We start from the raw sequence: 21,225 nt of genomic DNA on the forward strand, positions 1-21,225 counted from the left end.
TTACGATAAAATAAATTCTGTGAACTGATTCAATTGTTTATTTTTCAAACACCTTTTCACAGCATTACTGTTTATAGGTCTATAACCTTAGATTTTAATAGATCGTTAAGTGGTAGATTGTATGATACTTTAAAATGATTAATCACACTATAGGATAGCCATTTGACATACCAAAGTATGACGTCGATAAAATATTCATTATTACCGTATATTTTAGCTCACTATTCGCTGGTACGCCAACCTATTTAATTTCTGTTATCACTATTGAATAGAAATGTTAATGCTGCTTACAATGATGTGTCACGCGACGGGGGTTCCCATTTGACTTAGTCTGAATGTCGATCTCTTTAACATATCTCCTCGTCATTTTAAAAAACTATCGTCAAATAATATTATAAACCTATTAGTGTACCTCTTATATATATTTTATGATTACCTGTTAGTTATGTTTTTATATGATTATTATTATTTTTCATGATATATGCATACTTCATATATACTTTCATATATTGTCTTAGTGATTAGAATTAGATTCCTATTGGACAATAAATATATTTGAATTATCAAAGTGAGATTAGCTGGAGGTGAGGATGTATTGTCAAATATAAAATTAAACGTCTCCCTTTATATGTAGATTGACGTGTTTTTTTTTTAAACGTTATTAAGGGTAGTTTATTTTGAAATGAAAACGCTGCATATATATATAATAATTTAATTAAAGATTCATGAAAAATAAATTGGATTTAAAAAAATAATAAGTTAATATTAAAATAAAATAACGTACCTTGTTATTGGCAGCTGAATAATGTGTCCAACGTCCTGTTGTTAAATCATACCATTGCCAAATCCTAGTGGTACTAATGTGCATTTTACACTTACGGTCCGTACGGCTAGCAACCTTTGAATAGGCATCAATCAGAAGCAAACAAGGCGCGAGCCATTTCGGACAAATTACTTCGTGCGATTCAACAAAAGCTTCATTGATCAAATATTCTGCTTGTCTTACTATTTGTATGATTAAATCTAACAAAGGAGTTCCATACATAGCCATAAATGGTAGCTTCATTTCAAAGTACGATACAACTTCATAAAAGAGTATAAACAAATGCGTATAATTAGCTAGCTTCTTGCCAGCTTGAATTTCTGCTACTGTTTTAAAGTCTATTTTTTTTAATTCAGCCAGATACATCTGTTGACTCAACTCTTGAGCATTGATTGTAAGGTGATGCACCATGGAATCCAAAAGTGCATCCCTATATTCTATACCATTGCGTTTCATTATTGTCACTAAAAGCTCACAAGCTTTATGTACCAACTCAGGCATTTTGTCCAACAGGTCTAAAGCCATTGAGAGGGCAGTCTCGCCGTACTCATCAAGCATATCTCGGATTTCGTCAATAGTAGCTATTGGATTTTCTAAGATGTTATTGATACCAAGTGAAATGGCTATAGCAGTAAGCATTTGATCATCTTCCGGATCAGTAGGCTCGGCAGCATTAGATGTTGATGCCCTGGCATTAGGTGGATTGGATAATAGATAATCCGTGGCTTGTTCTAAAGTATTAGAATGTAACAAAGCCTCTACAGCACTTTCTCTTGAAAAACCCATATCAACCAATTGTTTTAGGCTATCTTCGTTGACTCTTGCTGTTAGAGGTGCCGTACTACTAGAAGAAGGACCTGCTTGTTCTTTGGAATCGGCTTGCTCCTTTAACTTCTCTCTTATTATTTTTTCTCCTTCATAAAAATGTTTTAAAATAGTCAACACAGTCTCCGTAATACGGGTTCCATAAGATGTGATTGGAGTGTTCTTCCAAAGTCTTTCAATACAATCAAACGCTAATCTTTGAATTTGGATTAAATATCGTAGTGGGTCAAAGTTAAACAACGAATTTGGCCTTGTGGTTATTGTATGAGGTGTTTCTAAGATGGCCTTAGGATTTACCATTTTTTCAAGTAAAGTAAGCCAAGCATCGAGAAACCCAAGAGTTCCATCCGGAAGAGTGTTTACGTCACTAGGTCCTACTCCGTAAGAATTATTTAAGGCCCATTTAAATGTTTTGAAAAACACAGTTTGGCCGCCCATAGTGACAAATTTTTTAAGCATCAAATGGTATGGGAATCTTCGTTCGTCAAATAACATCGGACTGGTAAATCCAACGCTGCAAATCAGGAAAGTAAGCCGGCATTTTGGTGACGGCGATGGGGGCAATAGGTCACAATCTAAGCCTTTAGAAAGCAGCAAGTTGAGTGCGAGGGCCACCTGAAAACAAATCTGGAAAATAAGATTGTGGCAAAATCTCGATAAGCCTGTGTTATTACAATGAAAAAGAAAGAACATTAAATTTCAAAAAATGATGAATAATTAAGTTGTAATATGTATGTAATAATTAACAGGGACATTAATTATATGACTTTTAATAATTGATTTTATTTTCATATTTAATACTTTTTTGTTCGGACCTTAAGTATTGTGTGTAAAAACACATTTTAGGCCCTTTATTATTCTTTAAATAATTATCCTACTAGTTTCGGATGTGTCAATCCTCAGAGATTAATGTAGGTGTTTGACGAGCTCTTCCTAAGATATTGTATTAATATAACCCATAATAATCAAAATTTTTTTAGTCTATACAAAGATATCCGACATTGGCATATTCTAATTTTATTTAGAGTATAAAAATTGTTATTTCAATTCAAAGGTTTTTTCTGTTCTCTAAATTAGCTGTATCTCAAAAAGGAAATTTAAGTATTTAGTAAAACTTAACTTGGTATATCTGAAAAAAGATTTGTTGCGTTTAGCAAAAGAATCTAATACACGTTACACATAGCTAGTTTAAAGTTGCAAAGTTTAAATATGACACTATGACAATGAAACTCACTGACGTAAAATTGTCTTGAAATCAAATTCTCCTTATAAAATCCAAATATTACAGGATGTTTCATTAAAAAAAAAGTAAATATGAAACTATAAAAATAGAAAAGTCCACTTTTGTGAAAAACAAAAACAACTGTAAACTCTCGTCTCTAAGCAACTTACCTTCTTGGCGGGTATAGTCGGTATTGGCGGTGCAGCTACAATATTTTGACCTCTTCGTTGCCGTACTGGAGATCCTACAGATAATTTCACTAATAGTCCAAATAATTCTGCCAAGGCTCGCCCTAATCTAGAAGAGGCACCCAATAGAGGCTTTATATACTTCAAATTTCTACTATCAGGTTTTGGAACATCACTTCCATCCAGTTCCATAGTACTGTTAGCTAATGGATCCAGCGTCGAATTCTGATTTGAAGAATTTTCTGATGGTGGCTGCGTAGTTTCGCACTAAAAAATGCAGGGTTAGAGGTACTCGAGGCACGAGGTACACTCACACACTCAATTTACTTACTCTATCAAAGAAGTGATTAAGCTTTTCTATGCTCTCACGAGTAAAGTCGCATTCAGATGGGATCAAATCATCACTACAGTATGCCAGCAGCAGTGTACTTTCCCAAACTAATGCAGTATATAACTCTGCTAAACCTGCCCAAAAAAATGTAAATACAATTTGGGAACAAAACTTCAGACACAATATACACACCTCTTAAAACTTTAACTCCCTCCTTTTTGCCCCAGTGTTGAAGAGACAAACTTCTTATTTCAGTTTGCCCAGTGCGACAAACGTGAACGAACATAAGTACATACCCATGCGCGGCACCCATAGCGTGCAATAAAGGAGTGACCTGAGAATTATTAAAGGCAGCAGCAGGATCTGGCGCATTTGCTAGCTCCATAAGAAGTCTAGAGCCACCTAAGACAACAGGTTCTTCTGGGGGATTTGTTAGGGGCTTCAAACGATCTAATACATCGCTGAGCTGTTGTAGACCTTCTTGAAATAAGAACGGCTCATGAGCTAGATTCAAGATGCTCTTACAGACCGTTGCTACAGCCTGAGCAGGATTAGTAACCGGACAGTCGGCTGGTAAATTCGGCAATCCAAGTAACTGAAGTAGGGGCTTCAAACCACCCTAAACATTTTCAAACGTTCAAAAAACTACTTATAATTGATTTTTTTTTTCTTTTAAATATACACGATTTTAATTAAATCGATTGAATTTTTTTGAATCGATTTTTATTAAAACGTTTTTGATTTACTTCTTTTCGTATTTACTTTTCTTCGTACGTAGAAATACTCTTTACCCTTTACATACCTAAACCACCCTTTACCTACCTTAATAAGACGAAGTAAAATTTCATTTAAAGTATTACAAAGCAAATGTCTTCATATAAATGAATATTTGATTAAACGTTTTAGCCAGACCCTATGATTTGAGGATCAGCTTTCGGTCAATCAGCCGGGCCATTTAAAGCTGTTGGCTTTAAATTGGAAGCAGCCTTTTTTGAATAGTCATATTTATTATTGTTAACTCAGTATTTTTTATTATCTATACATTTTCTGTTGATATAGGGTTAATCAATATCACTATACGATTTGTACATATATTTCACTGAAATATAATCAAGTGCATTAAAATATATAATTATTTTACCTCACAGAAAGTTGAAACGAGAGTTGTTGTTTTGGAATAGAACTAATAAATTTTTAATTAAATACAAGAGGTTGACATGTCTAGTAAAGACATACCTCCTCACTTGCAACTGCGGTCGCCGTTCGACAGTTTCTTGATTGAAAGGACCCCAACGTCACCATATATAACCTCATTACATTTTTTTCTTACGTTTGAGGTCCAAAATTTATGTAGATAGACCAAATAATATTGATTGAATTTGACAAGAAATTAGACTGCAGAAGAAAGAAAAAGAAGAAGAGAAGAAAGAAGATATTAGAAGTCATTTACCGACGTCAAAAATGCCTTGCAGTAAATGAAACCAATTGAACATCAGATGCAATAAATATTGTACGTTTCATTGGTCCATTATGTTTAATTTGATAAACCGCTGAGTTCAGGCATATGGTATGTTATATAAAATGTATTCAGAATATATCACGAATATAATCACGCTCATATTAATGCATTCTTTTAACAAGAAATATGATTCAAAGGCTGTTTATTTTTTTTTAATTAGAATAAATTTAGGTATCATAATATGAAATGCTCTTACTTTCTGTACGAATTCGCGACAGTGGTCATCCGTAGAGTTATTGCTCAGGATAGCATCAATAAATTTCATAGCATTAAGAACATAGTCAATCAAAGCTATGGGCTGCCTCTCACTTCCAGCTGTTGGTGTTTGCACTACGTTGCTGTTATTTTCTGCTTGACCCTGGGCATTTGCGTTTTGTGAACTCGTAGATGTTTCATCTTCGTCTTCATCTTCTTCATCTGAAGATCCTTCTGTAGGGGCGGGCCTACCAGGTGTCGTCGTGACTACTTCTGATCTTCCATGAGGTCTCCAACAAACATACTTAGGGTCAGTCCCCATATATACCAATTCCTCAAGAAGGCTAATTATAGCAAGAGTGGCATCCTGTCTTAAACTTGGTTGGTGTCTCATCAATTCATCCATTGCACTACCTAAGCTGCAAGCCGTGTCCGTATTTGGCTCTGCACTTCGCCTTCTACGCATGGCAGGTAAATATACTGGTGACAATAGTATGTGAAATAATTTGTCAAAGGGTTTGTGTTTAGCAAAAGACTCTAATCCACGTGCATTTAAACAAAGTGCACTAAAAACGTTTGGCAGGGAGCCCAAAACTTCCCGTGTGGCAGGAACCTAAAGAAAAAAATATATTAAGGTTAATATTTAAAATTGCATACAATTTATAGATTACTTCTTTCACTAGTAGAGCATGTAACACAACCTCTGTCAATCCATTATCTTGCAAAGCACTTAACAAAGCAGGTTCTTGATAAACATAAACAGTAACAACATCTGTGGCTAACAGGAATAATGAAGGTCCATAATATTCTGCATTCACAATAATGTTCTTTAATGCATTAGGCAGAGGACCTTCCATCAAATGGCGAATACTCTCCGCAAACGTAGCATCCTGTAAAAAGAATACAACGTTAACATCAGATTACTTAATCAAAACTTACAAATACACTGGATAAAAGAAAGTGAAAGACCCTTAATATTATTATTAATTTTGTTAACCTTATAACGAAAGTTTTAATATTGTAGTAATTATTTGAATATATTCCTAATAAAAGATCATTAATAAGTACATTAATGCAAATTATTTAGAAATAAAATGGTAACTAAGAAAAATTGATCATGAAAACATTTAATAGGATTTGAATTCATTATATCGAATATTAGTTACATATAAATTGCTAATATAGAGGAGATTTGCTAAAATCAATATGTAGTATAGAACAAACCATTATTTAAAAAAAAAATAAATAGGATAATAAATATAGTTATTGTGAATAGCCTAATGTTAATAGGTATCCAACAAATTTCAGTGACAATAAATATAGCAGTTAAGATCTAAATTTTCAATATTCAGTAGATTGTGGCTCACAGAATTCTAGACCCTTAATTACATTATTTCCCACATTCGCTTAACAATAAATAGGGAATAGAAAGTTATAATAATATAGGGGTATTTATGATAAGACTAATATTAAACTCACTTGGAATGCTTTTTTAAGAAAATTTAGGAGAGATTTGAGGAGTGCAGCCCGCTGGGGCAAACAACTCTTTATTGTGTTGATAACCACATGTAACATTTCTAAGTTATACTCCTCATCAGGTTGTGGAGGAGCATTTTCATCAAAATTGGGTTCTGGAGGCAAGATTATGTACAGCTGGTCGTCCTTACAGCTCTCAACTTCTAAGTCTAAACGGTTGATGAAGCTCGTTAGGCCCCCATGTGCTTGAAATGCCACCATATCAATATTGGTGATGAGGTCTATGACACGAACGGCTCGTGTTACGAACTGTCGAAAAGAAAAAATCCCTTATTATGCTACTATTTTATTTCCTATTATATTATGTATACTATAGATAATACATTAGGAAATTAGGAGCCAGTGATATTTAATAAATATATTCTTATGTCCTAATAGTCGTTTAAAATTATTAAATATCTGAAAATTGTAACCTGTATATTTTTGACTATAGTGCCTATTTTAATGCAAAAAAAAATGATATATTGCATAAAAGTAGCATTACTAATAATTCTGGTCTACCGTAATTTTATTTTGCAATTGCCAATTACAATTTGCCTAAGGTCTATTTATAAAGTTACTTTATTATTTAGTTCCTAATTACTCACTGTTATATGATCAAGTTCGTATCCTTGCCAATTGATTACTTGTAAAAGTGATTCCATCATTCCACAAGACACTAAGGCATCTCCTCCAGCATCATAACTGGCTAAATGATATAAAAAGGAGAACAGCGCGGTTGTCAAGCTTACGGGAAATTGGTTGTTTTCAACATCGGAACTTGCAGAAATGGATGGCAGGTCATCAGCCTTTTCCATGTCGCACGCAGCGCTTGAAGGTCCAGGTTCAGAAGATGAAGGACCGTTGGTCATTTTTGAACCAGCATCTCGTTGACTAGTTAATGACGCTATACAATTACGCACCAAAACAGGAAGAAAGCCATGATATTGGCTAGCTCCTGTTACATCTATAATGCTATTTAATCTAGAACCAGGCCTTCTACTGTAAAAAAAAAAATCTTCGTAACTGATCTCTCCCATTGAACTGGAAAAAAAATAATAAAAAACATGATAAAAACTTACAAAGCTCAAAAATGACTCAACAACTCTCTGAATAAAATAATGACGTAGCATAAATGTTTGACAATTAACTGTAGGATTTTAAAATATTGAGACTAATTCAATTTAAAATTATAAAATCTGATAAAAATTAGGTAAGTTTTGTCTAAAAGTTCAATTTTTTAAATAAAATAATATATCCATGTAAAAGAAAAGGTTCTTCAAATATTCCGCTAAGTAAGGAAATGGAAAATACTAAAAGTGGTACTTGCTACTAGAACAAGGCAATGAGGGAAGAATGGAGAAAGAAAAGTTAGAGAATTCAAAAATAGTGACTCTTATATATAATTTTTCTTATCTGTGTGTTCGTTCCCCTTTAAATAAAATAAAACTATTTAGCCAAGATTCATCCATCTAAACTTTGTATAAAATATAATTAAAATTCTAAAAATATTTTTCATACGCTCTAGAAAATATATAAAAGGGTGGCAAAGAGCACTCTTGCAGGTATCAAAGAATATAATAAAAAAAATACTTTACTTATTCATTGTTTTCTTTGACATGTCAAACATTGATAAAAATGCAATGTCATTTTTTGGGTTTAAAAATTATATAATTTAAATTCTCTAGAGATCATTAAAAAAAGTATTTAGCACTTACTTGGGGAACTGAGGGTTTCTATCTAAATGAATAATGGCAGTTAAAGTTCTCAAAGCAGCACATCTAATATCAGTAAGTTGCAAGTCTGAAAGCTCTACAACTTCAACGAGCTCTTCTAAAAGACCATTGTATAGTAGATTTGACTGGGAGTCCTGGATAGCATTTGAGTAAACCAAGACTGACAAGGCTTGAAGTCTAGCCTGGACATTTTTTAATCTTTTTTCAAAGTTAGCAAATTGGCAGGCTAGTCTAACATGTGTAAACAGCCACATCTGAAAAAAAGAAAGATATGTATTCTGCTGAATCAGAGGTTAAGGATAAATACAAACTTCTTTATCTTGGGGCACATAGTACATGCTAACAAGCTGTCTCATAATCTCAGCAGGAGTTTTGTGTAGTTTATCAATATGTTCAATATGGATGATATTGACTGCAGATGACTTCTGTCCTTTGGGACTTTCTGCTTTGCCATTTTTTGAGTCTTCTTTGTGAAATTCGACATGTAAAGTTGTTGCGGATGCTGGTACACCTTTCTTTTCATTACAGCAATCAGCTAAACCGAAGCCGTTTTCCTTGCCACCCCAGCTCTAAAATTAAAAAAAAAAAATGCAAATCTTCACACTATTAATTTATTGATTTACCTCTGCTAGGTATTGAAGGCGTGACAACAGGCAATCTTTTTCTTCAGTCTTAAGTCTAGTAATAAAATTACTTCTTTTAGAAAACATATAAAGCAGGTTTAAAACTTCTAGAACGACGTTCATCTCATTTGCCATCAGTAGTACCAAAAGATGTTCCATTGAATTATAAAGATGACGCGAAAATGAATGTTCTATCAGTAGACTTGTAAACCTTAATATGCATATTAATAGCATTTTATCCTAAAAACAATAAACATTCACAAAAACAATAAATTTTTCAATGTTTAGTAATTTAAACTAACCTTTCCACTATAACTATCACATTTTAAAGCCCAAGGGCAATCTTCACACTTTTCGGCGGCACTTCCTAAAATACGATCGAAAATGTCTAAAACTTGTGCCCAATGAAGCAACTCGCATTTCCCGAAAGTCCATGTATTGATTTTTGATAATTCTTCAAGTAATTCTGTGCGGGAACACTGCTGAAGCCTGTCAATTAATTGCTGGCATTCAACAGGCACCTCTGAAGTGCTTTTTCTCACTCTTGATCTATCTATCTTCATTATGAGGTCTTCTAGCTCGGCATTTTCTGAGAACTATAAATAAGATTTATTATCTAAAAGAATCGCTGAAATCGGCCTTGTATTTGACATTGTATCGTGATAAAGCAAAAAAGCTTTAGTAATTAATGAATCATTTTCTTAATTTTTTTGGTTTTTGCTTAACAACTAAATACGGCGTTAAATATTGACATTCAAATTTTGCAATATCCAACTTTGTAACAAGTAAACTTTTTTTCAACAAGTCACTCTATATATTTTTATGTTGTCTATTTAGATGTGGACTTCCCTTTAATTTGATAAGTGTCTGGTTTCTAAAATTTCTCTTATATATTAAAACGCCATTTTTCATCTGCTCATAAGATATTTGTACTTATTAACTCATTATAAAAAATTATGATAATTTAATTTAACCTATACAGTTTTAAATCGTCAGTATATGAGACATGTTGACTTTAGGAGAAGAGCAAGATTGTTTATAAATAGATTGAAAAGGAGAGGACCTAGATGCAAACCCTGTAAAACTCCTGAAGAAGCCATAAAACGTCGAAACAAGCAACCGCCAATTCCAACTTGCTGCTCACAATTGCTTAAATATGATTATGATGATAGAGATGATATTAAATGTAACAGAATCAAAAACTTAGGTGTTCTTTTTTATAAACATTTAAAATTTAATGCACAGGTATGTAAAGTAGTTCAAAGGGGATACATTAGAGTTTCCAGACCGGGATCCCGGGACATTTTTAATCCCGAAAATCCCGGGAATGCTGTATGTCCCGAAAATCCCGATTTTTTGTAACATATAGTTATGAATATTTACTGACAGTACTGCCAACAAGTGTCGAAGCTGAAAGAGCCTTTTCTTCGGCGGTCACATTTGCGACTAAACTTAGATCTCGTTTAAGTGATTTATCTTTAGATACTTTAGTGTTTTTAAGAGCATATTTTATTTTTTATAAACAAAACTAACTGTTTAATTTCAAAGTTATTTTGTATTTATTTCTTTTTTGAAGGATGTGTTTCTGTCTCAAGTTTGTTTTTAGACTTTTTAGTTAGGTTGTTAGGTAGTAGGTACCTAGGTATGTAATATGTAATACGTAATGTACAAATGTACTGAAAATGTTTTTAGTTCTGAATTTCTAAATAATTTGTTTTCAGTTAACTGCATTTTTATTTGCTCGAAATACTGTTATTACTGTTAAATATTTTATTCAAAATATAATTAGGATCGGTCCCGGGATCCCGGGATTTGAATTTTTATCCCGGGATTTCAAAACGGGATCCCGATCCCGAAAACTGGAATTTCTAGTATACATGTCCCTGAGAAACTTGTATAAAAGTAAGAATCTATTCGATCTTAATTTAAAAAGGTAACTTTGTGAAGCTTTTTTTTGTCACTCTGTAATTACTTTACACAGTGAACTGCATTCACTTTATTTATGGTTTAAGAAGATTGGATTGATGAAAGATCTGAAATGGCTAAATGTGCAAACAGGGGAAAATTTTATTATTGCCATTTCTTATAACTTATTACAGAGTTATAACTCCTAAAAAATAATTATCCTTTTTACTTGTGTAGTAGCGTAAGTGTAAGCTTAAAACAGGATCCAGTAGACATATTTGAATAACATGTACAGTTGGTGAGACTTTTCAGAGATCATTTTGTTTCTGTGCTTCACAGCTCAATAAATAAATAAGTCAGGGGATGGCTTTTTGCAAAATTCAAAAGAATCTAAAAAAAATATTGCTTTAAAGCCAACAATAAATAAGACTATAAGGCAATAGTTGATTTTATTTCATTTAGTATGTTATCATTTGTGTTACATTTCTTACTGTATTTTATTTAACTGTAAAATTTATAATATATATTATTTGCAAAGTTTAATCTCAATAATTTTTGTAGCTAGTAATTTTTGTATTTTGGTTTTATAGTTTGAATAACTGTATTTTATTTCTATATTTTTAAATGATTTAATTTTTTGTAAGCATTTCCTTGTACTCAGTTAACAGCATTGCTGCCCTTTGATGAGGATAAAATAAAGGCCTTTGTATTGATTTATTTACTTATTTACAACATGTATGGCTATTGATGGAGGGCACATTGAATTTACTAGAGTATAATCTATCTGTTTTAAATTGAATAATTTCGAAAATATTGTAAATGCAGCCCTATATCCAGAAAACACTAGTAATGTTATCTAGTACTTTGCTTCTGATCCTGTGTTAGACATGGTAGGTGAGAGCAATAAAATATTTATGCCCGGTTTTTGCCAATAGACTTTCCCTTAATGCATTGAAGAAATTCACTTTCTATACTGTGGTTTGACACAAAATTTTAAGGAGTTAATTTAGGTACTAAATGTATTTATTTACTTATCCATGGTTCAAGCACAAATTTTTATAAACCTAAGAATTAAAATTAAATCAAATAGAACTAATATAATTGTAATTTGCACAGTCAAAGGAACAAGATAAGTTTAGACACCAAAAAAAATTATAACATAGGACTAGCCATTTTACATATCCCAGGAACAAAACAACAATCTCAATATACCAGTACCATTACAGGCAGTCAGAGAGCTGTCTAATTACATCTTTATTTGAAAAATAGTTAAGCTTGTCAGAATGCTGATTTGCAAGACGAGACCCCCTGAAAATGAACGTGTTGAATAGCTATATGCCATAGTTAGTACGATGGATGCGAACGTAAAAGGAATGGTTATCTTGTACATCGAGATGCTGCATTATTATTAATCCTTCCGGTTAACCAAAGTGTTAATCAGGTGTGGACGCAGAACAGAGCAGAACAATAATTTGATGGATGACTGATTAATGAAATCTCTTGTACAAAGCTTAATAAAACCCAAGATTTGAAGAGAATTTGTGATAATTCAGAATATGTGAGGTTCATATGACAACTGATAATCAAGTATGACTCCCAAGTATCTAATTTAGGACACACTAACCAAAGGACATTAATTTATGTTGTAGACATACTCAATAGGAATTCTACCACTACTAAAAATCATCACAGGACACTTCTCAATGTTTAGCTCCATAACATTTTAATCACACCATTGAACCAAGAGGTTCAAATATAACTGTAACTTAGCGCAACCACCCGTTCTGTAAACCTTCACATACAACTTCAGACCTTCTGCTAACATAAGAAAATTTGTATGAAGAAAACAAGATGAGATATCATTAACATAAATGTTAAAGAGTAACCAAGGTGAGAACCCTGCGATACTCCAGAAGGTAGCTTGATCTCCACCCAATGAACATTTTTAAACTGCTCTATCTGTATTCCAACAGGCAAGTAAGACTCCAACCACATTACAAGCTGACCATGTAGACCATGGTTTTCATTTTAGTAATTAAGATTGCATCGTTAATTCGATCAAACGCTTTGGAGAAATCTGTATAAAGGGTGTCTAAATGGCACGCTTCATTCCAATGATATCAGCAGGAAATCAGCAAAGATAAGTAGGTTCCATGAAGGAAGCAGAAGAAGTAGATTGTGTTGTTTGGAAAACAAACAAAAACATCGATTATGGTGAGGAAGTTACTGTAGAAAAAAATACTAAAAACACATAAAATTAATAGAAAAATGTGAAGGAAAGCCAAAAAATCAGCACCCTGAGCCAAACAAGAAAACTAATCAAAATGTTACATAGCTAATGGTGGCAAGTCCCAGAGTAAAAGCTTGGATTTTCGTTTTTTTCACCCTGACACCACTTCTGACAAAATTATTGATTACTTAAAGAATACTGGAATTGATAGTACTACTTGTTTCAAAATGCGGACACAAAAGGACAAATTTAAAAGTTCTTTTAAGCTCTCTGAACCAGTCAGTAAGAGAACAGAAACTATGTCACCTGAACTATGGTCTTAAAAGTCTTACCTGTTAATGTAACATTTTTGTGCAGTCAGCAGGGTGATCTGGAGGCTACACTTTATGATATGAAAGCAGACATTCTATGTTTTACTGAACACTAGCTTAAAGAAGAAGTTGAGGCGCTAAATGAGCCAACGCTAATTTTCAACAAGAAATCATCATGTGGGAGGAGGTACAATCAGTCTTTTTTTTTTAATTTTAAAGTATTTAAATGTTGAAAATTGCATTAAAGTGTCTGGATTTATACTGAAAATTTTAATGTTTCTAGGTCTCTGTCTGGCTGTTTTGGTACTTTTCATACAACAATGGATATCTAACAATTTTCTTACTTTACCTGTTAAAAATTACCAAACATTTCACCTTATGTTTCTTAATTATGTAGCCCTGAAACCTTATAACTTGTTTCCAATTATGATAAGATCAATAAATAACTTAAAACTGTTAGGAAATAACTAAAGACTGACCAAAAGGTCTAGAATATATATCAATGCACATAAGAATTCCTGTGTTCAGGTACTTTCTCAGTAATTGTCTCCTTTAAAGAATTTAGTTTGTTAGTTTTGGATAAGTGTGTGTAATGTGGTGGCATGTCTCTGGTAAACCAGGATAGAAAATAAATACACTATTGCAGTTTCAAATATTGTAACCTCAAGAGTACATATAGGTAAAACAAAAATATTTTTTAACCTGTAGGCAGTATAAACTGACTAAATAACAAGAGGTGGTACTTGTATTGACAATATCTTTTTCTTCACAGACACCAGTATCAAATGGGCATATACTTCAGCTGAATCTGCCAATCACCTAAGACAGGATATAAGCATAACTTCTGAATATGAAAGATATGAGGTATTATAAAAAAGGAAGGTATGTCATCCAATAACACATGTAGGTTTATCCCTATTTTACAACCAAACTTCTGATCAATCTTGGGAATTCATTTTTTATATGTTTACAATCCATGAACAGCGAAAAGGCCCTAACATACAATTTTATTATAATAATTATATAATTTTTATAACTAATATTACAAGTAAGTCACTAGCATAAATATTATGAAAAATTGCACATTTTATAGATTGGTGAAGTCTTCAAAATGTTTGCCCCCGAAAAATCCAAATTAAAAGTCTTTCTTTATCTAGTGCTACCAGTATTGACAAAGAATGGAAGCATTGAAAGTATTTCTGGAGAATTAATTTTATTGGTTAAGATCTTGTACATATATAAAAGGCAAATCTTGGTGTGAAGATTTTCCAAGGAAAGCCTATTGAACTTCTGACACACAAGGTTCCGTAAGAAATATAAAACATTATACCACTCTAGCAATATAGTAATATCAATATCACACTATATGTTACAATTTTATTTTCACTAAATAAAAAGGGTTTCTGTATTTATTTTAAACAAAAAGAAAATAAATCGCTTCATAAACAGATCTGCTTATTATTAAATTAGTGGGAAAAAAACATACTGCAATAATAATAACTGATTATAGCTTTGATTCAGATAATAACCACGCCTTTTGAAAAACATATATGTTAGGAATTTACGTTGCACACGTTTTATAGTTTTAGACCATATTTCATATTGTGGATACCATACAATGCAACCATACTCCAGCACTGACAACATCAGACTGTCAAACATTCAACGCTAAAATACTTGGTGCATCTAACAATAAATCCCATTTTTTTATATCTCCTATTATAATTGCTTATTTTAGCAATAAGCAAGTTATGCGCAATAAGCAATTTATTTCCCCTAGCAACTTAGTTAAATTTTTGTTACATTAATTTTATACTTTATAAAAAGCCTTCTCCATATAAGTATACACTGCATCAACCTGCTTTCTTTTATTAAAAGCATTGTGTACATACTGGGAAAATGTTATTAAGTTAGTTAATGTTGGTTTTTTCAGCAAAAACCAATTTTAATGTTTTACTTTACTTCATCAAATAATCAATCAAATAAGCTAATTTCAAACAGAAACAGACACAAAATACTAAGAGATTGATAGTTTATCCCTTCATTCCTGTCTTCTTTCTTTAATATTGGAGTGACCTTACTTCTAGACCAAGCCAAGATAGTTTGAAGCCAAGAAAGAAAAGTTTGTAAGCCGAGGTTAAAAATATGCAAAAGAGGGATTACTAAGAAACAGCCGCAACTTTAAATAATAATATATCATAGAACCCTATCAGCACCAACAGATCTGTTGCATTTTATTGGCATTTTTGATCTCTATTGTGTGAAAACTCTTCTATAACAAAAAAGTCCTTGGAGCACACCCCATCCTGACACAGAAGTATGTCAGTCGAGAAAACAAAACAAAACTACTAACCAAAAAAATCTGTAATATTTTAGCGACATTCACGGTAAGAGATTTGAGCTAGTATACTGGCTTCAATATCCAGAAAAACTTTGGGTCTAACCTCTTTATATTTACTCACCATATCCAATTTTCCACACTCTGAAAAAATTACATTAAGAATTTGATAAAAATGACTTACAGATTCATTAATATCAGAACAATTGAAGGTTGCCATTCCAATTTCTACTTTGGAATAACATATACATCTTTTCAAAATTAGCTTCTTTAAAATTAAATTTTACATTATTTATTGTTTCAGATTTGTATAACTTTTTATTCAGAATCATCCCAGAACTGATCCACAGACAACATCAGATCTCATGAAACACACATACTTCATTAATCAGCAAAAATTTGGTAAACTCCTAGAAATTTTTAAATACAATAAGAAAAAAAAAGGTTTGTGTTGAAAACAAATATAAGATCTGTGATAAATATTAATAATATAAGTATTCAATATGTGTCCTTTCTAAGTAATATTCTGGTTATAGCAGAACATTTTAACCATGTTTCTGTTAGTGCAATTATATCACTATCATGATTTACTAAATTCAATTTTCGTACTTCTAACTTTGTTAAACTTCTAACCCCTGCAATTCTGATAGTAAAATTGTAGTTTTTGTAAGTTTTTTTCTGTTGCCGTTTAGGCGCTGAAAATTTAGAGACTTATTTATTGAGATTTCAATGTTTCTATTGTTATTGGAAGATATATCATTATTGCAAATAACGATATTCTCTTCCAATTTAATACTGTTACTGCAATACTAGTTGCATTAGTAGGCAGATTATTATTAGTATTTCTATATATTTTTAAATGTACAAATGTTTTACTCTTTTCATTGTTAAAGGATCTCCTATCTCATATTATGATATAGGAACATATAATCTAAAACTATATAACTGTTCATTGTATTTCATTATTTGTTTATTTACTCCAGTAGCAGAAATATAATGTCTGTATGGAGTCAATCTTTTTTTTTTTTATTAATGTGGAATCTGTTGATGCTTGTGGCATAGATATGGGGGGGAAAGTGTGGAAGATTTATGGTCAGATCACAGTTCAAACATAAGTTGGTTCAATGACATATAAGACTAATCAAAATCCATCCAACACCATGTGGGGCATCATAGATGCTAATAGGAAGACATCTAAAAGAAAGGGCAAACCCAGTACTGTCAGGGCATGTTTATTTAAAAAAAATATTATTATTATTATTATTTAAAAAATAAGAATTACTGTTCTGTTTTTGGCCTCAATATAAAAGTAATAAAAAGTGTAAAAGATCTTTTAATTATACCATTGACTGAATCATCATAATGACTAGTTGCATAATTGTGTCTGTTTTCAAATACTTTAGAGATATGCAATCAAACTATTGTGCATTTTAACCATAATAACTATTTTACAGATTGACAGTTAGGATTGATAAAGATAAAGATAAGCAAAAGAAATTTATTTCCCAAAAAAAAATAATAATATAGATAATTAATAGTATACATAGTTCTGGGACACAATGGGCAGAGCTGACTGTGCACCATATTAAAATAAGCACTTTGGAAAAGTTAAGTGCGGTTAACATGCAGTAAACATGCATGACCAATGGATGCATTGGTCACATGATGACTAATTCAATAGCATCTTGCTTTGATCAGAATAAGAAAACTTAAATTGGTATTTAAACAGGGGTAACAGGGCACCAAAATCATTTAGATCTTGCTAAACAGAACTCAAAGGTAAAAATGATACACTTACAGTTACTTCTTGAGCAGTCTATACTTTGGCACATACATTATTTTCAGTTTATGTAGACAGATAGAATGCTGATAAAACTAATTTTATGTGCTATACAGTTTGAGAAAGAATGAATGAATGAAAATTGACATGGTATTTATGTGGACTATACATAAACACCATATCAATTTTCATTACAATAATTGTTTTAATAATCAGCAAAAAGGCGCTATCAGTGAAATCTGAGAAAATGAAATACCTAGGTGTTGTTATAAAAACCCATTTAATAGTAGCATAACATTAATAAAACTTTATCAAAAATTCTAACATTGCAGACACATTGCTTATGATGTTGCTAGTACTCCTAAAAATAGACAAAAAAGGCAAAGTATAGGGGGAAAAATGCATGTTAAGGGCCGCTGAAAAAGTAAATTTAAAAAACATTTTTTTTTAAATTGTTGGCTTAAAAAATGTGATAAGATTTCGAAGAAATTCTCTATTATAAATTCATACTAATAATAATGGTTATACTGAAAAATTATTTGGAAAATCGGAAGGTCATTTTTGCAAGGCTATGGGTTATTTTGTGAATAACTGTTTCGAGGTAATTTTTTTTTGCAGTGGGTATACCTACTGAAGCCACAGATACTTCAGCAGAGTTGGGCAGATACTTCAGCCCGAACCCGCTCAATCCTCTAGAAACAAGTCAATCAAAGTAGGATTGAAATAAAAGCATACCATCCAAAACCACCCCCAGGTCAGCAATGATATTGACCCTGTTAAGGTCTGTATAGTCTATATAATAATTAGATATTATTAGCCACTTCTTCTGTAAAAATGTTATTCAATGGCATTTCCCAGTGTTCAGATACATTCCATTCTGAACAAACCATTCAACCAAAATATTATTGTAAGCCTGAAGTTTGCCTCGATATTCTCAATTTTCAAATAAATTTTCAGGTCATCAGCAAAAAATAGTGCTTTAGTGTTTAAAGCACTTCCATAAATATAAAATAAAAATATGGTCCAATATGGGACAGCTGAGGAACTCCAGACAGAACCAAAATCTCTTCTCAACAAAATTGTTTTATTTTAATACACTGCATTCTCCCAACCAAATAGGTACCTGGTCACTTGACGAGCCAGCAAGGAAACCCCAAGACTTGACAGTAACATAAAATAGATAACACAATCAAAAGCGTTGGAGTAGTGTGTATAAATTGAGTTGAGAATGTTCCTCAAATGTCTTGTTGACATAAAAGTAGAGTGCTAACTGTTGATCTTTGAGGAACAAACACATGCTGTAGTATCGAAAATTACCTTACAATGCCAAAAAAAGGATGGTATTAACAATTTTTTAAAGTTTAGGAATTGATGATAGAATACTTATTGATTGGTAATCTCCAATATTATTTTGGTTCCCATTCTTAAATATAGAGACTATGTAGGTGGAAAGCCACATTTCGGAGAACTTGTTAAACAGTCTGTGAAGAGGCTTACATAGTGAGTACACACAGCATTTTAAAAAGAAAAAAACTGACATCTGGGCCAGAGCTAAGTTTGTTTGGAAGACACCAGATGCCCTCAAACACTTCAGCAAGGCTAAATATAACTGGATTAAATTCAGATATCTTAGGAAATTTTGAGCCATCAATTTTGGTATTGAGGCATATGTCACTAGCCATAGCATGTAGAGATGAATATTCCCAATGACCATGATTGTATAAGCAAAGCTAATAGGTTTATTTCGGACTCTTTCCAGATCATTGCAACATATAAAATGGGGACTATATGATTAAGGCATATTCCAGGTGTCACACAACTATGAATAAATTAAGGAATACATTATACAAGGATTATGTATATATGGATTACAAGGATTTTGGTATTTGGATTATTTCATTTTTTAAAGCCAGATGAAGATCAGATGTTTAAAAAAATCATGAAATTTTTTAATTATTTATTTAATAACTATGTGATTACTTTTGAAACGCCATAACTTTCATAAGTTTATGTTGCTTAACAAGTTGACAACCCATCAGAGCAAACTCTTGGGCTTGAGCAATTGCTGGGCTATGTGCAACAAAAGTACATCTTTTGTAGAAAAAGAAAGTAGTTTTTAAAAAATGAAGCCACATTGCGCGAAAAAAAAAACAACCTCAAAAAAGTTATCCCTGAACAAACCCAATACTTATAGAAACTTTTTTAAGTATTTTTTAGAAGTACTATCACCCCTCAAATTTTTTTTACACTACAGTACAAGTCGCGTCAATAGCGACGTCGCTTATTACGACGAAATCTGGGAAGTTTGGTTGGATTTATACGTAACGCAAGTCTAAAAAAGTTTGCCTATAACCAACAACCAAGTCGCTTTTAGCGTCCTTATGTAAAAGATTTTTGATCTGGAAGGCCGGATATAACGACCGAACGTGTGTGATTCACACAGCATCATTTGTAACCAATAACTACAAGTTATTCTTGGGGGAATTACCGGAACCGGAGGCCGGGAAAATACCTGTTTGTCGATCTCATAAATGCTTTTCTTTGTTTATTAAGATCTTGCGAGATTAGGACTCTGAGCTAATGAAAAAGAAAAGAAAATTCAATGAAAAAGAAAAGAAACTCTTTGTTGCCCAGTGCACCCAAAAGTGTCAAATTTAAACAATATTAATCTTCAATTCTTGCCACCCAATACCACATCAGTGCTCCAGCCAGTTGACAAAGGTATCATAAGATCTTTAAAAGTCCATTATAGAGAGTTCCAGTTAATGAATATTATTGAAAATAATCAGTTATCTAAGGAGTCTGCCATTAATATTTTGGACGCAATATCGATGATCCCCAAAGCCTGGAATAGGGTATCACAAGGAACAATCATTAATTGTTTTAAACATGTCGGATTCCTAGAACAGACACTGGAAACTGCCGACTCTGAAGATGACATTCCTTTAGCCGAGTTGGCAAGAAAAATAAGTAATGACTTTGATACAAATGATTATGCGCCTCTAGCTGTAATTAAAGAAAACTTTAAATTAACTGATGAATTATGGACTGATTTCATAGATTCTGATAGTCACTTAGACACAAACAGTATTTTGGGTGACAAGCAAATTGCAGCGGAGGTGCTTACAATTGAGGATACCCAAGATCAAGGTGAAGACGGCAGGTCTGAGGACGAAGAAGAATTTAATCCACCATCTATTGAAGAAGCTTTACAGTGAAGACCCTAAACAGGTTTGCACTATACAATCACGCGAATGACGAAAAACTTTTAGACACAACCAGTTAACAGATATATATAGAAGATAACAGATTTTTTACTAAATTAACTACATGATTCTTTTTATATGTACATACAAATGTATTTTATGTACTATGTAGGTTTACCTGTATCAGTGTAAATTTAGTTTTTTTATATTGGATTTTCATTTTTGAAAATATTTCTTTAATACAATCAGAAATTAGCTATAGAATTGTAGTGTGGGGATCGGCCTATGCCAATGTTTTAAAGACATCAATAGCACAAAAAAATGCTCAAAATAATGTTGTTTAAGATTCCCAAATAAAAATTGTTTAAAGAATGTCAAGTACTTGTACTGAAAACTAGTCAACTCAATTTAAAAGTTTTGACAATATTTATCTTTCGCAATAAAATAAAAGTGTTCTATTACACATCATAACTACAAG

General features: G+C 32.2%; 1 protein-coding gene across 7 annotated transcripts in view; it reads right to left on the bottom strand.

Moving 5' to 3' along the window:
• The window catches only part of LOC126748112 (E3 ubiquitin-protein ligase HUWE1), a 62,267-nt gene that overhangs the window by 14,517 nt on the left and 26,525 nt on the right, over positions 1-21,225 (bottom strand). For 5 of the 7 annotated variants that reach the window (XM_050457125.1, XM_050457123.1, XM_050457122.1 and 2 more), the window contains exons 2-13: positions 9,280-9,573; positions 8,978-9,217; positions 8,666-8,923; positions 8,337-8,608; positions 7,227-7,662; positions 6,583-6,888; positions 5,775-5,993; positions 5,105-5,716; positions 3,582-4,008; positions 3,390-3,523; positions 3,041-3,325; positions 785-2,275 (exon numbers count right to left, since the gene is read on the bottom strand). In XM_050457125.1, coding sequence (XP_050313082.1) covers positions 785-2,275; positions 3,041-3,325; positions 3,390-3,523; positions 3,582-4,008; positions 5,105-5,716; positions 5,775-5,993; positions 6,583-6,888; positions 7,227-7,662; positions 8,337-8,608; positions 8,666-8,923; positions 8,978-9,217; positions 9,280-9,573 — 4,974 coding nt within the window. The remainder of the gene's footprint in view (positions 1-784; positions 2,276-3,040; positions 3,326-3,389; positions 3,524-3,581; positions 4,009-5,104; positions 5,717-5,774; positions 5,994-6,582; positions 6,889-7,226; positions 7,663-8,336; positions 8,609-8,665; positions 8,924-8,977; positions 9,218-9,279; positions 9,574-21,225) is intronic. The other 2 variants (XM_050457126.1, XM_050457124.1) reach the window with 2 other exon arrangements.

The sequence above is a fragment of the Anthonomus grandis genome, chromosome 22 (genome assembly GCF_022605725.1).
Source record: "Anthonomus grandis grandis chromosome 22, icAntGran1.3, whole genome shotgun sequence".
Taxonomy (NCBI): domain Eukaryota; kingdom Metazoa; phylum Arthropoda; class Insecta; order Coleoptera; family Curculionidae; genus Anthonomus; species Anthonomus grandis.